The following is a 26,654-nucleotide window of genomic DNA, read 5'->3' as shown; positions in this document are numbered from 1 at the left end:
TCATAGATAAAAATCCTCAATAAAATGTCAGCAAATCAAATGTAACAATGTATTAAAAGAATTTTATACACCACAAAGCTAGGAAAGTAAAGTTTACCTCATGTGGTAGAAAATATTTTTAATGAGATTTTTCCCAAACATTAATTCTAAGAACAAAGTTATCATGAACCTACTTAAAACTAAGTACAGAAAACTCACCTAGCTTTATTCCAAAGATGAAAGGATTTTATGACATAAATAGCTGTCTAGTCCTCCACCAATGATTTGGGTGCCCTTTCCAGAGTACAGCACAGTTGCTGGGAAGCAGCTGTCCACCTCAGAACTACATCCCGTCTCCTTGCTTCTGGTGTGACCACAAAAATGATTCCTGCCAATAATGCAGAAGTGGCAGGTACCACAGTACCACTTGCAAACTATCCTGCTTAAACTGCAGGTTAAGTTTTTTTTTTTAATCACCTTTTTCCCATGGAGGCAAAAAAATCCAGCACAGGACTCCGAAGCCCTGTGAATGGCACACAGGGTCTCAAATCATGACTTGGAGTAGGGCCTCTCGCCAATCGAGAACATGCACTTGTATTTTACATGAGCCAGAAATAAATTTCCCCAATGGCATGCTATGAGATTTTGTAGTGGGGTGGGGCGGGGTGCCAGGATGGCGAGGAACAGAGGGTGAGGACGCGGCTCCCGGGCAGAAAGCACAGAAATGCCTTGCAACCTCCACTAATTTAATACCCAGGCAACACCTCCCACGAATCTCAAAAATTCCTGAGAATATTCATGTACTGTACCTCAAAACATAGTAAATCTGAGGAAATTGGTAAGTATGTATATTTTGTTTACAAAGGCAAAGATGAAGATAATATTTGAGAAAGTTCTGTTAATAATGTTTGAACTGAGGTATGTTTGGGCCCAAAAGGATATGTTCAGTTATCCTTCTGAATATTCAGTAAATCTGAAACTCTACTTATCTATTATTCCTTCCATGAGAATGAGCATGTGGGATGTGAATGTGTGAGTATGGATATGGAATTTAGAGTCAATCCATATGGGTCTGGGGCCCAGTTCTTCCCTAGCCCCATCCTGTCAGTTACTAGCGGAACTGTGGTGAGCCTCTTATTCTCACAGGCTGTGGATTCAGAGCGCCGGAGGTCCACTCCCCAGGGTGGGCTCTACAGCAAGTTACCCAAACTGTCTGGGCCCAAAATGCAAAGCATACTACTACCTACCTCACAGAATTGCCGCGAGTAGAACAGTGAACACATGTAACAATTCAAAACAAGGTCTGGCTTATCACAAGCCAGCTCTATGGGCGGCAACAATAGCAGAAGCAGCAGTGGGGACAGTAGTTGTACTAAAATGGGAAAAACAATGCCTGCAGAAGTACTACACGGATCAAATTAGAAACGTGCACATAACAGTTCTGTGAATTACTATCAGTTCTAGCAATTATTAAGTAACTAATGTCATTTCCTACCATAGTGTCTGTCACATTCTAGACCTCCAAGAAGTATTTGCTCCCTTCCCCTAATCAATCAACTTCTCTCTCTCTCCCTTATACACACACACACACACACACACACACACACACACACACACACACACACACCTACCTCCAATACTAAACTGACTCAGTCTGTGTGCTAGGCTCCCCTCTTGGTCCTTTAGCTTAGGCTCATCTCTTCTGCCACTTTCTGTTTTCATTTTTTCCAAAGGTACTTGTGCCCTTTGCTAAGACTTACCTGGCTTACCGTTGGGTTTGCGTCAGCTGCTTTCTCCCCTCGTCAGTTTCTTACAGGCTGAGAAGAGGGAGCAGGAGGAGAACGTGACCTAAGCTGTGGAGGGATCCGACGGAAGGAAAAGGGAACTCATGGAATCTTGCTTGTCTAGCATGTTATTTTCTCCTTTTCACCTTGAGCAAAAGAGAAACTAAAAGGGGCAGGAAGAAACGTGGCGATGCTTCTATTGGCTATAGAATGCCAGCAAGCACAAACGCACGGCTTTGTTTGAAAGTGCTCAAAAGTTCATCCGTCCAAAGTTGTATTGAAAGACTACAGTGTGTCAGGACCCAGGCTGGGTACCAGGGATGCAGCAGAGATGGATTTCTCACAAACACGCCTTTGCAAGCTTGGAGGCAGCCGTGCTATTCCCTTTGCCTGCCGTACTCTTTCTCTCCCAACCCAAATCCAGTTCACTTCAGCAAATGCCCTCATCTCCCATCCTGGCTTCATCTCCTTTCTGGACTTCCCCAAGAAGAACTGAGCGTTCCCCTCTCTGTGACCAGCCTACCCCCACCCCCCACCAACCAGGTGTGCACCATCTCAGCAGCTGCTTGGTTTCTTCACGTCAGCTTCTCTCCTGAGATCCTGAGCTCCTCGGGAATACAGGCTCTGTCTGGCTTAGAACAGTGATTGGTACATTATAAACACACAGAGCTTATATTTTGAGTGAATGCGTGACCAAATTTTCTATTAAAAGATAGATTTTTTAAAAATGGAAATACATCGTGATAAGTATTAAAATATTGAAGGCATTTGCAAAGAACTGTGGAAGCAGAGATAAAGGAGCAACTAACGTTGCTTGGGTGAAAGAGAGAGGAGAGAAGAGAGCAGCTGTTGATGACGGCCATGATAAAGAAGGCAGCCCCTACCGATATATTTCCTGTCACTCACTCCGCTTGTCCACAGCCACACCAGACTCCCTGTCATTTCTCAAACATTCTGGGATTTTCCTGACCTAAGCCTTTCTTTTGTTTTATGGTAATTTTGATCAAGATATATTTCTGTGTGTGTGTGTGTGTGCGCATACAGCATTACAATATAAAATACAGTTCTTACTACGGGTTTTAGTCAGAATAGTTTTATAAAACCCTAATCTAGAGCAATAGATTTTTATCTTTGGCAAATCAGAGACTTCTTTGGAAACCTAATGGAAAAAATACACACATGCCCACAACAGAAAATTGCAGTTCACACTTGGAAAAGAGCAATCAAAGTCACTTGCAAAGAATTAGCCGCCCCAAATAGTTACCACGTAGCCACTATGGAATTAACAATTCTTAAAGGCCTTTGAGGGACAAGAAGATAAATTTTTAAGAAGAGGAGTTCTAGATGAATATACCATTTTCCTTGAGAAGAGTCACCTACGTGTTCTCCCTCTGCCCAGCTTTCTGGGCTGCAACACTAATGTAGTTTATAAAGATCTTTATTTTCTCCTACCAAAGTAAAAAAAGCTGCCAATGGGGTTGACTACATGGAAAGAAAGGACCTCTTTGCTGCACCTTATTATTCAATCAGGAAATGGCAAGGAAAGTCGTTTTGAAATATCTATATTAAGGACCATACAATTGAAATCATGGAAGCAGGGTAAATCTCAGGTGCTCCCTGGGATTCCTTACCTAAAGTTAATGCTGGCATCATCGCTGGGTCTGCCCCACTCACAAACGCCAAGCACCAACTGGCCAGGTGAAGGGGAGCCAGGAGGCTTTTCCATCAAAATGCTCATGCATGAGAATAACAAGAGTGCTATTCATCTGGGCCATATAATGCACCCCAAGCTGAAACCCTAGTTTCTGCCTTCTCTCCAGAGCATAAGGAGAAGAGGCAGGGTCAGTGCTTGAACCAGTTCACAACAAAGCTTTCTATGTGGGCTACTTGGGAGATGTGAACTGTCTGTAAGCAGGAAGGACACCGGCCAGGACTAAAGGTCTCCTGATGACATGGGTCAATCTGTTAAGAAATGTTTCTGTCCACAGTGCTGGACATGGTATCCTTGACCTCTGTGTACCACAGACTGCAAACAACAGGGCCCAAGAGCAGAGTAATGATAGTGTAGATCTCTGAAAAATCATCGATTTTTTACTGAATTTATCAGTTTAGCTTCGAGTATCTCAGGCAATAGAAACACACCATACGAGACAATGACCACAGTGAGGTGAGAGGCACAGGTGGCATGGGGGAGGTGATGAGGATGCTGATGTGTGAGAAATGTAAATCAAGCCCATGGACACCTGAACCTATGTGCCGGGAATAAAAACTGTTGACTTCATGGATACCAGTGTCAACGTAGGAGAGTTTCACAGGAGAAATGGGTCATCACAGTGTCTCAGAAGTACAAGTAGAACATGTATGACACCTGGACAACTGACCAGGACAATAAAGAAGGAGTCACACACCAACTGGGAACATTGCATCTTGTTCATAAAGACTGCATATTTTAGGGAGTTTCAGATGACATAACAGTTGGCGATGGTCAAGATGACAAAGAACAAGAAGATTGGCTGATTCTGATATATCCAACTACAGAGCATTGCGGAAGAGTGACCAGTGCACATGGTCTCTGATCCAGCCATCATGCTCAGGAAGAAATACATGGCCAATGTGATATGTGACAGCCATGGGGATGACATACCCCACTGAGGTTAAGATACGGATGACAGCACTCACAAAGCTGGAGACGCTGAGCAAGGTGAACTCTGTCAACTACTGTGAGGTTCTTTGACATAATGGGTCAACATGGGAAAATTCTTGTTCTGACATAGACTCTGGGTCATAGGCAGGTACATGGCGAAAGGAAGACAAGATGGCAGGAGCAAAACAGGACAGCTCTCGCCACACCTCCTGCAGCCACACAAGTGAGAAATCTTCTCCTGCTTGCTGTGTGTGTGCATTCTCCGCCACTGTAGACTGAGAAATATATTCCTAGAACATACGGAGAGAACTTTTCTCCTCAACATACTCAAGACACATAGTTACACTGAGTCCCTGCCATTATATTTTTTCTTCTTTTCACATCTACTCCCCCAGATGCTGTTCTCACAAAAGAACGGTAAACAGCAAGGAGGTAGTTATGGCCCATGGTTCCACTAAATCGTAAATTGTACACAAACTTTATTTTTAAAATTGGTTAAAAAATCCATTTCAGCAATGAAGATAAATTTTGTATTATGAAGATGAGTGTTGAAATTAAATGAGTGATAATTCAGGGATGTAGAGAAGGATCAAGATTGAGAAATAAATATTGTGACACTCTAAAGAGGAGTTTCAGTGGAATTCTGAATTCAGATGTGAGATTTCACTGAGGTAGTGTGGTCGAGATAGAGGACTGAACCCGGCAGTGGAAGATTACAGATTCATCTGGGATTTTCTTTTATAAATGAACCTTGAAGGGCAACTGAGATCAAGGACAGTTTCCTATGTAGCAACAGGACCTGGAAATGGATGGGTCAAGCTCTGATCACATCAGAACTGGGGAGGGGAGGGAGGAAGGAATCGGCCAGCAGTCTGGAGCCTGGCATTTAGAGTATGAAATAGCTGTTTGGTAGAAAGGTCAGTCATAATCTCAGGTGGACACTGATTCTTCTCTGTCATTAGGTGAAATGTTACGGGGTGGGAAGCAGAGGCACAGTAGCCTCGCTGTCAAGAAAAGACGATCTATAATCTGTGTAGGAAATACACACTGGATCCTAAGTCTCCTAAAGAAAATCTTGTTTCTTTTCCCTTTGTTCCTGGTCAAAATTACTGAACCTTAGGAAACAGACTCCTTTCCTTTTTCTCCCTCCATCATTCCGTGCAAGATGGCTTCTGCCAAGCTCAGTCTAAGGAAATTGCTCTTGCAAAGGTCACCAATGAAGTTTTCATTGCTAAACCCAGTATCCTTTCTACTTACATGTCTGATGCATTTGATACCACCTGATACTGCCTCACAGAAACTTACATTAACCTGGTTTCCATGACACTGTATACACTATCCCTCCCTGCCAAACATTATTTTTTTGTCTCCCTCCCTCTTTCCTTGCCTCCAACCCCATGAACGCGAATGCTCCCGCATGTCAGTGCTTAGCTCATTGACCTTTTTTCTCTTCTCTCTTCCTCTGAAAGAGATAATCCATTTTTGTTCCAGCATCACTTATACGTTGATTCCTCTGAAACCTCTATTTCTAATCCCAAGTGGCACTCACATATTTCAAATTCTCCACTGGCCTTTTTTATGTGTAAGTCATACCAGCATCTCAAATTCAGTATTTTGGGAACCAAACTCCCCACCTACCCTCCACCTCCTCCACATGAACTTCCTCTCAACTTTCCTATCTGCACTAGAAACACCATATATTCCAAATATACACAATCATAAATGTGGAGTAAAATCTCACTTGATTTCGTATTCTATTTTTAGTTTTTAAAAATCTCCTCTTTTCCCTTGTTTCTCTTAAGACCATGCCATCAGTCTAAGACTGTGTAATGTCTTTGATTTTATACAACTGCACGTCAGAATATTAGTTACTCGGATGTCCCCACTGCCTCTTCCCATCTCTTACAAATAGACTCTTACATTTCCACACACCTGCACCGAAAGCCTTTTCTACCTCATGTTCTCCTTCAGTCTCTTCCTGTCCAGTCTTTCCCGATGGCTATTGTGACTTGTTATCTTCCATAAACATCCAAGGTCTTGAAAAGTATACTTCAAGTGTTCTTTAATTTTTGAAATAAAAATTGGAAATTAACACCTAAGTTTTGGTTGTACCTTACGCCTTTTTTCGGCTCTAAGCTTACACTACACCCTTTATTTGGCACTGCCAATGCACTCTTCTCCCATTCTTTACAGGCAAACTTAATTGCCTGCCAACTGATGGTCACCAGGACAATGCTCCCTGACACTCACTGGTGGCCCTGCTTCTAGACAACACACCGTCATCTTCCCTTACCTTGGCCCTTGCAGAGCCACCCAGGCAGGAAGCAATGCTCTCTACTGAACTTCCACTGGTCGGAGGGCACCCAGGAGCCCCTCAGAAGTCATGGGACCGGCTCACTTTGAGGCCCCCACCCAGTTCTGAAGACCCATGATTCTTTTTCCTACATTGTGACATCAGAGCCTTCCTTTCTGCAACAGAAAGAATCCTCAGTTTCCACTTTTCTCAGGCTGTTCTCTTCCAAAGCCTAAGAAACATGTTCCAGAGAAGGAAACTGAAGAGCAGGGTCAGGCCCCACCCCCTTGCCCTTTTCCCATTCTACCAGGAAACTCGCCAGCCACGCCTGCCACTTCACATGCCTGAACACTCTGTTTTCACGTCCAGCTGTGAACCCCGGGACTCGGCTCTCACCGCAGCATAAACTCCATTGCCTCCAACCTCTCCGGCATCCCCCGGCCTCCGGGCCTGGTCCACAGCCTCATCTCCCATTACAGAAGGTTCTCTTCACATTGATCTTCAAGCCATTTTTAGTTGATAATTTGGGATGAAAACTGGAAGCAGCCTATGAACTCTGTATTCTCTAAATTTTCTATAGAATTAACATTTGGGAAAGGAAACTGCATAGTACCTGAGTTCCCAATAAAGAGTATCCTCCCCTCTGCTCCTACATCCAGCACGACCTGCTCATGCTGGATTCTATTGTTAACTGCTACACAACTGCTTTATGTAAAGAGTCCTCAACCTGTCTGGATCTTCTCATTCCACAAACGTACACCAGGCTCCTTTCATGTGCAAGAGTAATTGTTAAGTAAATGGGTGACCTAAAAATGAGTAAGACCTAACGCTCAGCTTCAATCCAGAAAGGATAAGAGATAAATACATTAATATCTATAATATGAGACAATGCTAATATTCATAAAATGTTTAAAAATGATAATATTAACTATCCAGACACTGTTCCATACAATTTATGCATTATATCATTTTTCCTCACAAAAACACAATGAGGGTGGATAGCTTTTTCTTCATTTTGCAGAAAAGAAAACCAAGGTTCAGAGAGGTTCAGTGGCTTTCACAGTAGCCAACCACTCCAATGTAGATTCTACTCCAAAGTTGTTGAACTTAACCTTATGGGGAGTTATATAAAAGTGAAACTAATGTTTAGTTGAAACATCAGGAAAGTCTTCATGAAGCAAATCACTTTTGAGATTGAGTCTGAAGAATGGTTAGAATTTTAAGAAGCAGAGATGGATAAGAAAAAAATTCAAGACAGAATGAATACAACAAATAGAAGTAATGGCATTGGAAAGCCATGCATGTAAAAGGAACAACAATTAGAGGCATTTTACTAATTGATAGGGCTTGACGAGGAGATTAAGTCCAGGTTGGAATCAGACTGTGAATTACAGTGGGTTCCAAGGTGAAAGATCTGTATGTAACTCAGGAGGCAATAGGGTGCATCACCCCAATTTCAACACCAACCCTTAATGTGCAACAAGCTAGATAAGGTTTTACAACCTGGGATTCAGCTTAGATAAAAAATAAAAAAAAATAAAAAAAAAACAGAATAGGTAGTGCCCAGAGCTGAGGATTACAAGGAATTTGAACAACAGCAGAGAAAGGGAATTCTTGGTAGCAGTTCTTGTGTCTGATCAGAGGGTCTGGGGTGAGTTGAAAGAAGAGGGAACAAACAAGACACTGGACAATAGGATGAGAATGAAGAGTCCATAGCATTTAGGAAGAAGAAAGAAGGAAAATAACACAGCTAGAAAAGAGAGTTTCAATCTGATACCTTAGAGGCCGAGCAGATTTCAGTGTGGCTAATCGTGTGACATTTTAAGGAGCAGCAGAGAAAGTGGAGATGGAAGTCACTGGGGTTGTGCCGGGGTAAGTCACACTGAGTCCCCAGTGTCCAGGGGAGTGCCTGGGAATTAATGAATAAATGTGAGCATGATGTATTCATCAGGCCATCACCAAAGATCCACGCAAACTTACCCTCAATGGCCAGGGGCTCAAAGAAGGAGAGAGGAAAACCAAGTGAGCAAATGCCTGAAGACAGTGTGTAGGTTACCAGGAAAATAAGTCCTAATGAGAAATGAGAAAATCCAGTATAAGGAAACAGCATGCTGCAAGGAAGAGAAAGGGCTGGGTCACAATAGCTGAAAACGCCCAAGTTCAGGGAGATACAAAGTGCATACTCACTCCACCTCTCTTTCACCTGCACACTGGCATGGACGTTTTATTCAATATTGAGTTTATCAAACACAAAGGGACTTTGCAGGGTCTCCAGTAGAAAGCAGAACCCCAGAACGCCCTACAAACAGGCCTACTTCAGAGAACACGAGAGGAAGAAAAAGCCTTGCACGCACAGCTCCCAAGAGGCCCCAGCGCAGAGAGACTCTCCACGTGGCTCGGGACTCCCGGCAGTCAGGGCCCCTGCAGAGTGGAGTGAGACCCTCTTGACGCAGCTGACTTGGCCTCTCCACCCACGCACAGAGCGCGGCTCCACCCCGCCCACTGCCCAGCCTAGGACTCTGGGTCATAAGGGTTGGAGCTCTGGCAGGTCCCCGCATTTAATAAGTAACTCCCATTGATTTCCCAGCCCAGGGCCCTACCCTCCTGCCCCATCCGCAGCTCTGGTTCTTGGGCCTAGAAAGTCACTCACACGGCACTGGTGCTCTCCATCCCCCATCCTCACCCACAGGCGCATATAAAAGCCAGGTAGCCAAGGTGTAAGAGCATGAGCCTCAGAAGCCGGGTGGACACCACTGTCTACCTGTACCCTCATCCTGGTCACCACTGCTGCTATAAGAGCCCCAGGCCAAGGACATGGACACGCTGCTGCTTTGGGTCTCTGTCCTCGCCAGTCTCCTGGAAGCCTTTGCTCAGACAGGTAGGGTGGTCAGGGGATGGTCAAGGGCTGGGAGATGAGCAAAGAGGCTGAATGGGATATTTTTTCCCTGCTTCTACAGTGAAGGTCATTATATTTCTTTCTGTCTCACAGACCTCACTGGGAAGGTGTTTGTGTTCCCTAGAGAATCTTCTACTGACCATGTAACCTTGACCACACATCTGGAGAAACCTCTGCAGAACTTTACTTTGTGTTTTCAAGCCTATAGTGACCTTTCCCGTTCCTACAGCCTCTTCTCCTACAATGCCCAGGGCAAGGATAATGAGCTACTAATTTTTAAAGAAAACGTAGGAGTGTATACTCTATACATTGGAAGAACAAAAGTCACTGCCAAAGCTGCAGAGGATTTCCCCTCCCCGGCGCACATCTGTGCCAGCTGGGAGTCTTCCTCAGGCATTGCTGAATTTTGGGTCAATGGGAAGCCATTGGTGAGAAAAGGCCTGAGGCAGGGTTATTCGGTGGAAGCGCACCCCAAGATTGTCCTGGGGCAGGAGCAGGACTTCTACGGAGGAGGGTTTGACAGGCAGCAGTCCTTTGTGGGAGAGATTGGGGAGTTGTACATGTGGGACTCTGTGCTGTCTCGAAAAGAAATTCTGGACGTGTTTCATGGTTCCCCCGTCCCCAAGCCCAATATCCTGGACTGGCGGGCTCTGAACTATGAGATAAAAGGATATGTCATCATCAAGCCTCTGGTGTGGGACTGAGGTCCCGATCGACACGCGCACTTGAAAATGAAATGACCCACATCTGAGAGATGTGCTCAGGGCAACTGGATGCTAGAACCTGCAGCTCTTCTTTGAATTTTCTGCCTACATGTGTGCCTAATTAAAAAAAAAAAATTGCATTATGCCACCTGCATTTGTTCAGTTCTTGTCATAGCGTCAAATATTTTTCTCATATTTATTTATTTGGAAACTGGATATTTCATTATCCAGAAAAATCAGGCTGCAAAGTATAGGAAGGGAAATCTTCAAGTAACTAAAAAGTTTTTTTTACATAAAAAAACGTATCACAAAGCCACAGCACTCAGTGACTGGGGCAGCGACAACACTTACAGCTACGGATGGTCACTTTGGTGACAATTCAAAATGTGTGTAGAATTGCCACAGAAATCCTTCTATGTAGTTTTCCAGCCATAAATCAATCAAAAAGAGGTCTGAGTCTTCACCAGGGAGAAAACTATAATGTGGTGAGTAAGCAATAGTTGAGAACCTATTCACAAGTGATGAGACAGGGGAAAAACCAGATGAAGCAGGAATGGAAACTGAAAATGTATGAAAGACTAGAATTCATAAAGGAAAACATGCCTTTTTTCTCAAAAACCCCAGTGGTACCATATAATGTTTGGTTTTTAATACTCTCCTGAAGTCATCAGGAATGGTGCTCATATGAATTCCCAGTTTAAAATCCTTCTACACGGATCCCCACCCACCTCCCACAGGATGCAACGGGAACCCTCTGACGTGACAATGCCCCCCGTTCCTTGGTCCCTGCTCCTTTCAGTTTATGACTCAGCAGAGCAACTGGTGTCCTGATTAATAACACCACAAAATAATTGTCAGATTAATTATTTTCATTATTATGGAAACTATGGCACATAGCAGCTGGCACACCCTCAGCATAATGAGGTGCCTTCTCAGAGAAGCAAGGATCCCAGAGAGAATCTGGCTGCATAATGGGAAGCAAGTCAGGCTTTGCCCACTGATAATGGGGCATGAAGTCAAGGGAAATCGGGAAGAAATCGGATCCTCCAGGAGAACTTCATAACCATAGTGATTACTTTAAATTCCCATGTGTGTGCACCCAGGATGGACAAAGAGGCAGGCACTATACACAAAGAAGTGGGGCAGAATCTGGGAACACCAGAGTAGAACAGCGGGGTCAGGGTGGAAAGGAGCAGGGAATTCAGGGAGATTTGCCAAGGTGCTTAAATGGCATGTCAGAGGCCTCACAGGAACATTTCAATCCCATCTCTGGTGAGATCGAAACCAGTCACAACATCAAGCCAGTAAGGTAGGGGCTTAAGCAATATAGGAAATTGGTTTCCAATTGCCATCTCTTGACTCAAGGCTTGCTTTATGGTTTCTTAATGCTCGCTGCTTTTTCCACACACTTGCACTGTAAGGACCAGAAAGACCAGTATCTTCTTGTATAGAATGTATTTCCACTGAAAACATGTAAACACGTTGTTTGCCCTGACCAGTTTTGTCTAATAACCTACCCCACCACCACCAAGGAACCTAAAACAAGTTTTAGCAAATGAAGCCAGTGTATTCTCAAGTAGCATCGTCCACTCATTCAATTACTTATTGAGCAACAACTCTATGCCAGGTGCTAGATACTAAGTGAATCATGGTGCTTGCTTTTTTGGAGTTCATATTCTAATAAGTCTGTGTCCTCTTACTATAGATTCTTTGTAATAACATCCAGCCTGTGTTATAGCACATGCCTCACATGTTTAGGCTTTCTTCTATCTCAGGTTGATATCCTAAGCACCCTCTCAACGCTACCTGAAGTAGAGGAATCATTTATTCTTGGTGATCATTTGCACATTTTTCCATGCCTCCTACGATTGAGTGTTTCTGTCTAGTTTCTTGCTTTGGGAAACCGTCTGCCTCTTGAGAGGGCTCTGACGGACAGAACCCAGTATGACTACTTGTCAGCTCTTTTTTCTAAGTGGCCCTATCTCATCCAAAGCAACACTCATGCATCCCTTGTCTCCATAAATTCTACAAATCCCAAATGAACTTAATGCAGACCACACTTTCCTGCTTCGACAATGGCTTTAGCATTCTCAAGTCTTCCAAGTCTCCCAATAAGCAAGGAGCATATTTCAAGCTTTCAGAGTGATACCATGGACTCCCACTAGCACTAGGTTTGAGGTGAAACAGAAAGACCAGCAATCATTCTCTCGAGGTACTAGGAATATGACCACCACTCTCCCAGCAGCAGCAAAGCCACAGATCTCTGCAAAGAAGTTTTTGGAGTTCTTTCCCGTCTCCACATTCTGTCTGCTTTACACACCTTACTGTGGCCAAGGCAACAAGAATTGGCTCAATCATCCCCTTTGTAAATTCTCAGTTTGAGTAGATCTGTGTCACGCTCTTTCTATTACCTCAATCTATCATATCAATGGCTCACTCAAGACTGAAGAAAGAAGAGTTCTATTCTAACATCACCTAAAAATAGAGATGGGATTTCTGTCTACTTGCTTTGGGCATTTTTTCCAAGCACAGTGGTCGTCATGACAAGGAAAACAGCAAAAGGCACAGAGGAAACCACTTGAGTCGTTCAGAATCCATAAGGAAAATGGAAGGACCTAGAAGGCAAGATGACCCAGGAAACTGACTCAGTGCCAGAAACCCTGATACCTGCTGCTTTCCCCACACTTATCACAAAGGCAGGTGGAACCTAGGGAACAAGCAGTGCACGGGATGTGCAGAGTGGTGAAAACTTGGAGTCACTTCTAATAAGAAAAGCCATTTTTGAGCCTCTATCTTGCACAAGTCAGAATCTGGTTCTTATTTGTGTGGCTACATGTTGGCTCCAGGGCTGGTTTTACCAGCAAAGTCTACAAAAGACTTCTTGATGGCAGGGCTTGCCATTTTCAGTGTTTTATGTGGGAAACTGTGGCGAGGTTGGTGGTTCAAACAAGAGGTCTCTTCGAGTTTGGTTTACGCCTTACCCCAGACTCGAGCTGGAGTAAGGATGGAGATTTCCTCTTATCTTCACTAGAGAGCACCCATGTGTAGTCATATTTGGAGAGTAATGTGGACATACTTCAGATATTCATGGCACTTTCTGTTATTTGTAAAGAATATGTACCCAAGAACACTTCAACAACACTCAAAGAACAAAAGGAAAAGTGAAACATGCCCTCAGTCACCTCTCATCCTTATCTTGACAGGACACAACAGCTGATTAACTGATACACTAAACTCTGTGTTCCAGAATTTTCCATTTAGGTTTTGTCTGGCTCTGGCTATTCTTCTGTGAGTCCCATACGGGAGACGCCTAGAGACACACCACACAGTGCGAGCAGTGGGAAAGGCCCGGGCATCACGTGACGTACAACCGCAGGATCCAGAAGCAAAACGACTGTCACCGAGAAGCTGCACTGAGGTGCAGTCTACACGGTGCAAGTCCACAACCCAGCTGTGTCTGGAGTGAAAAGGTAAAAGCAAATACACAGCATTTCATCTAGAGCTCTAGTGGCCACAGCAACTTCCCACTGCAGCCTCCTGGGGTTCCGTGAGCATCCCATGTGACGACACACACGCAGCACCAACTCAGCACTTGCTCTGGAGCAGTATAAATGCTCAGTGAGTGTTAGCTAGGAAGAAGTAAAGGATTATAATGATTACCCAAAACTTTAAATCATCTGCCTTGATTACCTGGTGTATTCCTACAAATAAAAATAAACACAACACAGAGAAGACAAGTAGTGGTTCTATAGCATCTTACTATGCTGATGGACAGTGACTGTAAACATAATGTTCCTCATGTAATTGTAGATCAATGATACCAAAATAAAATAAATACAAATAAATAAACACCCATGCTCCATTTTCAGTCCCTGATCCCCAGTCTAATCCTTACCTTATCAGACCCATCCATGTATGTCTTCTACCAAAAGAAACAAGCTCTTTGTATAGACACTGAGGGCCATCATGTTGGACTTTTATACAAGTGCATTTTCACTGATAGTAACCAAACAAGAACAATATATACTAACAGATGCAAAAGAACAAAAGGTGGTGTCGTGTGACATCAACCCATCTTTATCTGAGATGATGTGAGGACTACAGTTTTCTATGGGAAAAATTTTTCCCTAGGAAAAAAGTAAGTACCAGGCCATGTGAGAGCAAAGCTTTCCAGTATTCTTTGCATGATCCATTTGTAATGAGATCTCCCGAGTCATTCCTAGATTCTGGTTCCATGCAGACCCACGGATACACAGTTAAGTATCTTGGCAAATTAACCGAGGAGACAAGAGCTAGACAACAGAAATTCTCCTCCAAGTGTCCCTTCCAAGTCAGTGAGAGAAGCAGCTCCTCTGACAGTGAACAGGACTAGAGTTGCTCAGTGTGAATGGGTCTCTGTGCAATAGCCAGAGTCCAATGAAACGTAAGCAACCTAATAATCAAGTAAGACTGACCTGGAACCTAATAAGGCTGAGCTCTGAAAGATACCAAGATTCTGTTATTTCTTTTAGCAAAAACAAATTTGTTTTCTTGGCAGTGCAGTCATCTTCTGTAATTAAGTCACGAGTGCCTGGTATACTCTAAAACCAGAGAACAACACAGGCAGATTCCAGACCCAAGAAGCTGGGTGGACTCCTGAGTATGAGGAAGCTTCTGCTCCAGAGAAAAGTCATCATTCTCCCGCTGATTCGAATAGTTTTCTTAAGAAGTGAACTCTTCCATTCCTGGCTTTTTAAATCTATTTTGTTTAAAATGAATGGGTAAGAAAAGAAAGGACAGGAAAGAAAGTCTGGAAAATGACATTGTCATTTTTTTAACTGCACAATTCCTTTACATACAAAATACAGAGAGGCTTAGCTGACCTTGCGTATCTTAATTTTTTAAGGCACAGCTTCTGTTTCTAGGCACAGATTTGCCTATAAGGATTTAGATATTTTTAAGTACCCATGGTTTTTTATAATAATTTCTTCCCTTTCCAAATGGTGTTCCCTTTACATCCTGGAAGTATTTTTCCCCCTCTTATTTTTCTTTTCTCTAGTAGGAATACTGGCTTCATGACTAATATGTTGATGCATGAGCTCATTTCATGCCCCTTATTCTCCCACAGGGTTTTTATGCTTCTGGAATATATAAATCATTTTGATAGTTCCTTTCTATTCTTTACCATCTTTTGAGATTATCTACTGGTGTGTCCCTTATATGGAAATACCCTTTCGGTTCAGGGCACAGACGGGCCCAGATTTGGTGGCGGAAGGGCTGCCCCTGTAGTGTCCATCTGTGGTCACCTCTCGCTAGGCAGACACTCAAAAAGGCAGCCTGTAGGAAAAAGAGAGGTGACCACACGGTGCTCCAAAAAGCTGCCCTTAAGTTCACTGACACACGTTTTCACTGCTGAGAACTCATCCCAGCCAATCTCCACTGGTGGAACCAATCCACCCATTCCACACGCTTCTCTGGCTCCCAGTGTGACCTCTTCTCCCTCCCTGAGGTTAACACTGACATCTGTTGCCACCTGATTTCTTCTGTGTAAGTGTAAGAAGACCAGGGGAACTAAGTGTGATTCACTCCCACATCCCGTTCTTGCCCGTCACCTTCACTGCAGCCTCCCTTACCTCCGGGGATAGTCACAGCCCTGTACTTGTCATCTGAGCTATACATTCCTCTACAGCGACAATGCTGGACTGCTTCTGCACTTCAAGAGGAGACAGATTAAAGAGTGAGATGGGTACACACTTGTCCTTAACCTCTAAGCGATGCTGAAACATCCCTGGAACAAGATGAAGTAAAATGCATTATAATTCCTGACATGGACGGTAATGTGGTTGGGAAGAATACCTGGAAAAACCAGGGTAAGTGGCGGACACCTACTCTGGGAAACGGAGCTGGCCACGGAAGTGCACTGTATGTGAGGTGAACCCCAGTTAATGCAGGGCTGCTTTGTTTGGTTTGGCTAAAGGAACGTGGAGGTTTCTGCCGAAGCGGAGTTCTTCCAACAGGAGAAGCGATAGCTCCCCCTAGCGGCGGTACTTCGCGTTTCCCTCACACATCACACACCTTCATACAAGAACTTGGAACGGACACTGCTTTGAACATGTGCACTGTTCTGCGTTTCCATTATGTCTGAATCTGACCTTTTTGCATTTGTTCCCCCAAGTTTTAAGAATATCTTGTCTTAAGATAGTCGTCCATTGTCGGTTCAATCCAACTCAGATGCGTCCCACAGGCAACAAAGTTACTTCTTTTCCCTAGACTTACGTACCTGGCCCACCTTCCCTGGTCATCAGCCATCCTGTCTATAGATTCATAATCTATTCCTAGAAAAGTACATTCATTTTTACGTGAAACATACTTTCAAGAACTATGTGGCTGATGTGGGGTGCAAACAGCACTTTTTAGATCCTAATTTAAATATACCAGGATTTTTTTTCTTCCTCCTGAGTCAATTCAGCTCAGTATCTTCTTCTTCCCTGCTTCAAATATGCCTACAGTTTTCCCAGACCAGTACGCCCTTAACCATTTTGGCCTCTCATTCCAACAAGCTCATCAAGAAAGGGAGGCAGCAGACACCATCCGGAATTTTCTTTAGTGATCTATTATCGAAGTTCTTTATTTACTCTCTGTAACCAGGCTCTCCAGCCCAAGACTCTACTGAAATTGTGGCCAATACATCATCAATGACCTCGTTCCCACTCAGTCGAATAACTGTTGTCAGTTGTCATCCTTCTTGACCTTTCCAAACTCTGAGTCATATTTTAAATCTCAAATTGAAGATATTTTAAAGTGAGGGTCAGAGCCTCCCTACGAATACAGCAGTGTAAAAAGTCAAAGACTATAATCTCACACTCCCCAAATAATGGTTAACCCATGGGATCACATGTATATTCTCGCAAGCTTTTTCTTGAGTATTTATATGCCTTCACACCCATGTACACACACGCAGTTTGACAGTGCGCCATGTTACTGTACTTCAAGTAGCTTTGGTTGTTATGTGATGCACTCACACACCTGCCCGCGACCACTCTGCAGACGCACACCGTCTGCCAGAACTTCCAGCAAGGAAGGAAAGGTTGGGCATCTCTACTGTGCAATTGAGTAGCCACTCCTCATGTGTTGCTCTTTGGCACTTGAAGTGTGGCTAGTGGCACTGATGAACTGAATTTCTACTTTAAATTTAATTAATATAAATCTAAATAGCTACAGCCCTCTAGCTCTACCTCAACCTTTCTAAAAAGCTGCTTAGAGTTGCACAGTCACACTCTTCTAACCTTTACCTACCCAACTGGCATCTCAGTGGTCTTTTAAAGTAAACTATTTATTAGAGGCATACTCATTTGTAAGCACTTGCCTATGATGAAGTACTTTCCAGAACATTTTCTAGGCTGTGTTTCCTGGTTCCTAGTGGGAGTTTCCTAGATATGCCAAAATCCTCCAGCCTGCTGCTATCATCATCTTCTTTAAGTAAATTGGCTCAAACTACTACTTGATACATAGTGGCTGTCCTAGAATCCTTCATCACGTTTCTAGGGAAGACTGTGCATGATCGTAAAGGGGAAGGTAGGACCAGAGAGGCCCTTGTACTTCTTCGAGGCATTACCAGCAGGTTTTCTTCCCCTCTCTGGACTTCACCTCTCGCAAGCGGTGCCCTTTTCCTGAGCTGTGCCGTCACCTCATTCTTTCTTTCCACTTTCCAAATCCCACAAACTGAAGATTGTACAGATGGCAGCGTGAAATGAAGGTCTGAGGCCCCTGAGAGAGTTCACATCACAATACAGCTTAGCAAACAGTTTAAAATCAAACACTCCCCTTCTGTATTCGGAGAATTCCCTCTGCCAAAAATACACCGGTCACTTCTTTTACTCATGGGTCAGCCTTCCACTGGGTTGTTGGTCCTCCTCTCTTTTCCAACAACTTCCCCTTTTCTCCTTCATCTTCTCACCCTTAAGCCTCAAGTCCCAGCTAGAACTTTGGCAACAAAGCAATGACGCCAATGGTTTGTGAGAACATCCAGGCTGACCCCAGACCCCCTCTTCCTGCCTAGTTCCTAAACTGCTCTCGAAGATCAACTTTCCCGGAGGTTAATGCTGCTCCCAGTGCACTGTCACCAGTGTCTACTAGGTGATTCCACCAGCGATTGTTAACAAAGTCTAATACTCTCACTCTCATGTTCTTGTTCCAGCTGCTCAGACATTCCTGGAAGAGAAACAGGCAAAGCTGGAAGAGCTTGGGCTTGGGACTCCTCTGCCTTGTACATTATTAAAAGAAAATGCCTTTCATCCATGCCCTACAAAAATAACGCTTATGATGCTGCCTTGAAAAGATATGTGTGTGGTCTCACCTATTGGTGACTCCTGGGCCAGAGCTTAAGGGAAGATGAAGGAAATAGCAAAAACTGGAAAGGGGGCAGGGGATGAGGTAGCCAAATGACCTAGGCCAGCACCCTCCTAACTTTAGAGCAAAGAAACTGGCCGTGTGTGTCCTAATTCCCTTCCTGTAGCCCTGCTAGAGTCCCTGTCAGGATGGGAAGTGCACCAGGCTGAGTCCCTGCATTGCTTTCAGATGCTGATACTGAAGAATGCAGAGAAAGAGCCTTGGAGAGGTGACAGTTTGTTTTCTTAGGTTTTTCAAGATGCCATGAATACCAGACCACCCTGTGTTTTTCTCATCCTGCACATATTACCCCTGGCTGGCAATGCCATCATCATAGAGACCATTATCCACATCAACTGGCACCTCCACACACACCCATGCTCTTCTTCCTGAGACGCTGGCTAGTTCAGAGACTGTGTACACACTGTCATCACTGCACAGATGCTCTCCAGATGCAGCCTAAAACCGGTCTACCTCCTTAGGCTGTGCCACCCAGATGTTCTTTGCTCCCTTAGCCATCAGCAACTGCTTTATGCTGGCAGTGATGGGGTCCGGCCACTCTGTGGCCATCTACAACCCTGAGATACAGGTATCATGAACGAGAGGCTATGTGTCCAGCCGATGTGTGCAGCCTTTGGCATTGGCCTGGCCATGGCAACTGTCCAGGGAGCACCCACATTTACCTTGCTCTCTGTCACAGCCTGGCTGGTTCTTTCTTCTGGGACATGCTCCCTATCATGAAACTCTCCTGTATTAAAACCACTATCAATGAGGTAGTCAGTTTATTGGTGATCCTGGTCCCCATAAGCCTGGTCTTCATTGGCTACATCCACCTCACAGTGGTCATTGTCCACTACAGCTATGCCTCCACTGCCCACCTCAAACCCAGGTCAGAAAATTCTGAAGAACAAGCGCTGCTCCTCTCAGTGACCTACATCATCATCACTCACCTGCTGAGCTCTGTTATTTACAGTGTGAGGAACAAGGTCAAGGATGCCCTGTGCAGAGCTGTGGGCAGAACCGTTTCTTAACACACTGACCCTTTATAAAGAGACATCTCTCCTTGAGCGACACATGTGCTCATTGCATCCAATGTCCTCCCAAGTCTATCCTGCATGGTCTGTTCTGTAATGGGATATGCACGTCTTGCTTCAGCATGCTTATTACAAAATCTTGTTTCCATGTATTTCAGTTTTGTCCAGGCATTTTCACCTGGGCACTTGAGAGGTCAGGCAAGATGGGCATGATTTTTAAGAAAGCATACCCAAATTTCCAGGATGGGGCAGGGAACTTTGTAAAAGCATATTACATGTGGTTACTTTATGTTTAAAAATAAAAAAGTAATCTCTTACTATCATAATACAATCTACAGAACCTTCCTAGCAAGATAAAAAAAAAAGAAGTCAATAGTGTAGAAGAAAATTATATCAGAATCTTTGGGAAAGGAGATATGTGCATTAAAAAAGAAGAGATTAAGAAAGCTGGAATCTTGAGCAGCTTTTAGTTCTTGAAAATTCAGCCTTTATTATCTGATTTTTACTAAAGCCTCTGCTTGCACTCAGTATGGTCTTTGGAGCTGGTCAGGGCTGTAAACTGCACAAGTCTCACATCTCTAATCTGACCATGCTAGTCCAGTTCTCTCTCGCTGCTGGGCCTCTCAATGGAGTCAGTTTCTCTCTAATCATTATGAAGAAAAGTGAGTTGGCCAAAAAGAGCAGTGCCCTGTGTGGCACGAGAACCATGCGAGTATTCGCTCGTATGCACACGGCACTTTGTGGATAAAACCATAAGAAAAAAGAGTGCAAAATAAACAGTGCCAGCAGTCAGGAATTCAAAGGTCTGCTTAATTGCTCAATTCACCAAAAAAGCCTAAAAAGAAAAAATTTTCTAGTCTTACTAGACCTCCTTTAAGGAAACGATGCTGTGCCCTGAGCCTCCCAGGAGCTTTTCTGGTTTCATGCCTGTACGTACGTTCTATGCTGTTACCTTGGCTGATGCCAGGGAGGGATAAAGACTTTTATCATGTGCCTCTTTCCACTAAAATATTTTGCGTTAAGAGTGATTCTCTGTTCATCCCTAATGTCATTTGTCTTTTTATTGAAGGGAGTGATTTCCTTCTCCCTCTGAGAAGGGGTAGGTAATATCCAAGGTAAGTGGATATAAATCAGGGTAAGACCTTATTCATCTAGAGGAAGGTCAAGCTTTACAGACTTCTGAGATACTAAGTGGGAAGAATGTAATTCTTTCAAGTTTCTGTCCCGTGTCTGTGATTTCTGCATCACAGAAGCAAGGTTTCCTGCAGAAGCTTTTGAGAGGCCGAGAACCGGATCTGAGAGTCCTGGGCATGCTGTGCAGTCTTCCCTGACGGTGCTGTCAGGATCAGCCCTCGTAGATCCACACCCCCCCCTCAACGCCTGAAGATGGGTCCCCAGGGGGCAGGGGCATGCCTTCCTCCAGAACGAGAATGTCTCTCCTGACGGCATGAAGGGACCCCTCTCATTGCCACCGAGACTACCAACTGTCCCAACTTGTTTCCCATTCCCTTCAATTCCTTCTGGACTAGCAACTCCCCCAATGTCTGCAGACCTGCCCTTTTGTGTGTGAAAAGGCTGTGGGTCATGTTCTGAGCAGGGAATTGGGGTCATGATGGGAAGGCAGGAGGTGAACAAACCTGCTCTAATCTTCTCCCGCTGCAGTGGCTACCTCTCCCTGCACATCTCCCTTTCTACGTCCCCACACAGCCCCTCTCGCGTCAGTCAGGGACTACAGGAAAAGGCTTCTCTGGTATTCTTTCTCAGTCTAAATGCCTGCAACAGAAGATACACATGGTCCACTTGTGCAATCAGAAGTTAAATGTCAGAGCTGGGCCCAAACAGAGCTGCCAGAAAAGATGAGTCACAAACCTTGAGAGAGAAACATTTCCTTCTATAGACCTGCTGCCTACAATGACTCAACTACCTGTACAATTTTTAAAAATATGTATGCTTCTAATTTTTTTAAGTAAGCTGCTGTATTATATGGTACAAAGAGGAAAGAGGACCTGGCATCAGGAGTCCTGGGTTCAGGTCCTCACTCTTGAGTAAGGACCCATCAGCACCTTTTATGAATTCATGTTTTTAATTCTGCCTCACTGGCCATTAAAAATATTTAATCCCCTTACCTGTTGATTCTGTGCAGACTGTTATTAGTTATAAATGCTACCTTACATAGTCTTTAGCAGCATCATTTACCTCACTGCCACCCAGGCAATTAGTTGCTCTTTTATTATATATGTTCCTAAAGATCTTTGCATGCATTATATTAGGATAGCATTTTCCTCTTTCTGCTTTCATTGCTCGGTTATAAGTCTTGTTTCTATCACTGGGTTACAGCATACTGGGATCAGGAACAGTTTTTCTCATTGTTAACATCCCATCTTGGAACAGTACTTGGTAGAATGGGTGATCAATTAACCCTATTTAATAGCTGAGTACCTACTGTGTACACAGCACGGTACTTGGTACATGGTACATGTTTTCATCAGCAAGACACACCTGCTCTTCTGTCCTGTGTCCTTTGCAGCTGGTCCTCATCTAAAACCCAACAAAGAACAATAAGCAGGGCCATAGTAGCAGGGCCACTGGGGTCTTTGCTTCTGCATGTCCTCCTTTCTGGATTTTCTGCGAGCCATCTTCTAAGTTGCTTCCAGCCCCACTCTCCCTCTGTGTTAATTTAGTAATTGCCCTAATTAATCCCTTAGCAACACAGAACAAAAGCAGTTGAGTTTTTCATTAAAGGACACGGAGTTATTTTAAAAGTATTCCTACCCATTCTAGGATATCATCTTTAAAGCTTATTTAAAGAGAAACAAGTTTTTAAACAAAGAGTAATGGGCCATATAAAACTCAGAATCAGGACATTCAGCATAATGCCCTAAGTGAAAAAAGTCAAAGACGTGCATTCTGCAGTCTCACAGTCTCACTTATATGCAGAATCCTGGGGGCGGGGGAGGGAACCTCATAGAAACAGAGGTCAGATTTGTGGTTGCCAGAGGTGGGGGTAAAGGGCAGGGAAATGGACGAAGGTGGTCAGAAGGTGCAAATTTCCAGTTATAAGATAGTAAATTCTGGGTATGTCATGCACAATAGGACTACAGGTAACAGTATTGTACATTGGAAAGTTACTAAGAGAATAGATCTTAAACATTCTCATCACAAGGGAAAAACTGATTTGTAACTATGTATGCTGATGCATGTTAACTAACTTACCAGGGCAACCATTTCACAGTATATATAGATACACCAAATCATTAGGGTTGTACACCTTAAACTTACACAGGTACACCTCATTTTAATGCACTCCACTTTGGTGCACTTCAGATTTTTCTTTTTTAACAAACTGGAGGTTTGTGGCAACCTTCCATCAAGCAAGTCTATAGGCACCATTGTTCCAACAGCATCTGCTCACTTCGTGTGTCACATTTTAGTAATTCTTATTGTTTTACTCTGGTCTCATCCTAGACGTCATTCCTACCTAAAAGTCTTCCCTAAATAACTTAAGAGATGTTCCTCACATGGGCTCCCACACCACTCTATAAATGTGTCTCTGCATTGACAATGCATTAAAATTGCCCATCTCTCAGACTGCCACCCTCACCACACAGTAAATCCTTTGACAGAAAAACTGTTCTGTATTCCCAGTGCCCAGCACGGTTCTTGGCATGAGATACGTCTCAATACCTATTTATAAACAAAGTTGAAATATGTAATGAACACATCTGAAACTGTTTCTTGATGGCTTAGTGTACTGAACATAAGTGACCCCTGCCCTCCTGGACTATGAAACACTCAGGTGCTCAGAATGGCAGTTTTCACCTCTATTCTAGAGCGCTCGGATTCTTCTGCTTTGGACATTTTGTGTGTCCCTTTTGTGATCTGTCTCCTTACTTGTTTTCAAGATGTGAGCTGCCACATTTCTGAGCTGTCAGTGTGCTGGACTATAGCAGCGATCTGTCTTCCTTATATACTGTTTTCAAACTGCTGCAGAGTAGAAAGAGCATGAACCGTATGTAGAATTGCAAAGTAGCACCCTTGAGCACTGCCGGGAAGGGAAGAACAGGAGTCTGGAATCAGATGCCTGGGTTCTAATTGTGCCCCTGCCACTGACTAAACGTCCTGGTCTCTCTTGGCATCTTTTCCCAGATTTGTAAAATGGGGTAGTGATAGTACCTAGGGAGGGAGGCATCAGTATTCCCATTTTTATAGCTGGAGTTCAGCATGGTTAAGGAAAGTTTCAGCTATTCAGCAAAGGCATATCGCACGACAGACACTGTGCTAAGGATGAAGATATCAGAGCCGGTGCCTTCACGGTAGTAAGAGAAAAAGAGGGAGAGCAAATAGTCCCAAAATAGTGTGATGAATCTTACAATGGGAAGAACTGGGGTGTTACGGAAACACATATTGGTGGGTTTTAGCCAAATGTAGGGCGTCAGGGTAGAGCTACTGGACAGAGTTTAAGCTTAGGACCTGAAGGCTCAGTAAGAGTCGGTTGGATGAAAGGCTGGGAAAGGATCTGGAAAAGGAAGATCCAAAGTATAGTCCAGGGAGAGGAAGCAACATTTGCAAAGGTGTGTAAGAGAAAACTTGAGAAATTATAGAAAGTTTAATAGAGCCAGGGTATGAAATTCATGGGGTGTTGACAGGAGAGCGGAGTAGAAAGTTGGTAACAATGACAAGATGAAGGACTTTTGAACACACTAAAGAGTACGTATCCTAAAGACAATGAAGGGTATTAACATGATTTTAAGGCAACAGGCATGAGTTATTTGTAATTCAGAGTGTTCACTCTGCCAGCAGAAGGGGAGGATGGGTTATGGAGGGGCAAGTTGGGCAGGAAGACCGACTAGGAGGATGCCATCGAGGGGCGACAACAGACAAGTGATGGTACACAAGGCCGGCGTGGAGGAAGGGCTAATGGAGAGAAATAGACTTGAGAGATTTGTGCAAGTGGCATCTCTTGGTTATGGATTAAATATGGGGGGATTGGGGCCAAAGGGCACCCGGAGATTTCTGCAGCTGGCTGGACTGTGGCGCTCTCAACCAATACAGGGAATCCCAGAGGAGTAGTAGGTTGGGGTGTGAAGGAGGGGCTGAGGAGTTTGATTTTGGACTTCAAGGCTGAACTGTCTGGCAGGTATTCAAGTGGAGACACCAGGAGGCAGCTGGATCCGTGGGTCTGGACTCAGGGGAGTGTTCTGAGTTAGGGACGTAGTTGTGAGAATCTTAAGTATACAGATGGTAATTTTTAAAAATGGGAATGAACGGGTTCGCCCAGGGAGAATGAGGAGAGAAGACACCCGAATAGGGTGGAGTGCGGTGCAGTGATGGGAGGGGGTATTGCCAAGAAAGCGAACCATCAGGAGAGCAGGAAATGGGGAGGAGAGGAACTCTCTGCTCCGGGTGCCAAGGTCTTCTCTGATACACCCTAGTGTTAGCTGGTGCGTGGGAGAAGGAGCAGGGGGTAGGCAGCTTCTTCATAGTCATCTGAAGTTGGACCTGGGATCCCGCAGCTGTCACGCAGAAGAGAAAATGTTCCCTTCTTCCTTTGACCCTCTCCCTCTTCTTCGTGTAACAGAGCTACACAGAAGCCAGGTCAGGGTGGCTGGGGCCGCTACCCACCACGCAGGGCTGCTATCTCGGTGCTCAAGTGGGCACCCTTTGACCCAGCCAGAGCCCTCTCCCTTTCCCAGGATCATCCTCACTGCGCTTGCTCCCTCCAAAGTGGGGCCCACGGTAACGAAGAAGGGGAGACGTGTTGTGTGCTCTGCAGTGAGCTACGGCCAGAAAGGGAGCCTCACATTAACGCTCACGTGGATGGGTGGAGGCGGGTATCAGACCCCATTCTTCCCATGCCTCTGAGGCCAGGAAGTTAAAATGACACGCTCACACCCCTGTACCACACCATCCTGGAAGTCTCAACATAGAAATTAAACACAAAGCCTTCAAAACTTCTTTTCCCATCCTTGTGGTGTGGAGAGATTGAGAGAATGATTAAGAAAGTACCAAAGAAGGAGTAATACCTTAATCCCCAAGGCGACAGGGAAAGCCTGGAGGCCCCGCGACCCCAACGGGCTCTCCCCTCCCTGGGCCCAGTTGCATTTAGATGTGTCTTCTCAGAAGGCAGCCATGCCTTCAAGGAGCATGTGCAAAAGAATGTTCAGTGGGGCTCTCCAGGAATCAAAGCCTCTCTGCAAAGAAGACACATTTTAAAGATGGTCATTAACTACCATTTGGGGCTTGACTCCTCTTCTCAGGCTTTGTTAAGGGACGCTAGACCCAGCTTTGTCTTCCCTCTTGCCCCCTCCCCTAGTGGAGGAGCTACATCAAGGGCTGGTAGACGCAGCCCCGAGCACGCTGCTGTGGTGATAGGAGGTTCCCACCCACCACCCTCCTTTCATTTTCCTGGGACACAAAATCACTTTGCAGATACGAGGCAATGCTTCATGCAGGGTTGGCATTTCATCCCTTCCCTGGATGTCTACTTGGTCGGCAAACTCCACACGTGGTCCTCGGATCCAGAAGGCGAACAGAAAGGGAACCAGGAAGAGACGGCAGGGTGTACTGTACTGTAAGGCCTGATATTCCACCCACTTGACATCTTTGATACAGGGTCCCAAAGCCTAAGCATGAATTCCCCTGCTTTTGCCAGAAATACCCTACATCCGGCGGGAAAGGCTCCTCCCCTGGCTACTTTCCCTCTTAGCTGGACTACCCGCACCCGCCCCTGGTCCTCCACCTAATGGGTTTCACCTACCTGCCAACTTGTGATGTTTTTCCGAAGGACCCAATCATACCTCCCCATGGGAACCAAGCATCGCCTCACCCTCCTGTCGTACACAGCTCTCCTCCACAGCCCTGCTGCTTCCCTCTATTCTCCAGTAGCACCCCATGCAGCCCAGCATGGCCTGTGTGTACTTCTCCCCCAGGCTGGGAGTCTATGGGACTAACAA

The 26,654-nt window shown here is 44.6% G+C and overlaps 1 protein-coding gene and 2 pseudogenes across 1 annotated transcript; 2 read left to right on the top strand and 1 right to left on the bottom strand.

Annotated features, from left to right (window-relative positions):
* LOC108394515 (olfactory receptor 10J1-like) overlaps window positions 1–26,654 on the bottom strand; it is a 269,001-nt pseudogene that overhangs the window by 200,655 nt on the left and 41,692 nt on the right.
* APCS (amyloid P component, serum) lies at window positions 9,374–10,445 on the top strand. Its single transcript, XM_017672952.3, has 2 exons — window positions 9,374–9,578; window positions 9,690–10,445. The coding sequence occupies exons 1-2, from the start codon at window positions 9,515–9,517 to the stop codon at window positions 10,298–10,300; spliced, it is 675 nt and encodes a 224-aa protein (XP_017528441.3). The 5' UTR covers window positions 9,374–9,514; the 3' UTR covers window positions 10,301–10,445.
* Window positions 10,557–21,818, top strand: LOC118973480 (olfactory receptor 10J5-like; annotated as a pseudogene).

Source organism: Manis javanica, chromosome 14, assembly GCF_040802235.1.
Source record: "Manis javanica isolate MJ-LG chromosome 14, MJ_LKY, whole genome shotgun sequence".
Lineage (NCBI taxonomy): Eukaryota > Metazoa > Chordata > Mammalia > Pholidota > Manidae > Manis > Manis javanica.
The sequence above is the reverse complement of the archived record's forward strand: the minus strand, read 5'-3'. Positions and strand labels throughout refer to the sequence as shown.

Excerpts from the sequence above, each read along its gene's own strand:
- APCS (XM_017672952.3), top strand. The coding sequence starts at position 9,515 with ATGGACACGCTGCTGCTTTGGGTCTCTGTCCTCGCCAGTCTCCTGGAA. Across the intron at positions 9,579-9,689 it reads GGAAGCCTTTGCTCAGACAG|ACCTCACTGGGAAGGTGTTT; the intron begins GTAGGGTGGTCA and ends TCTGTCTCACAG.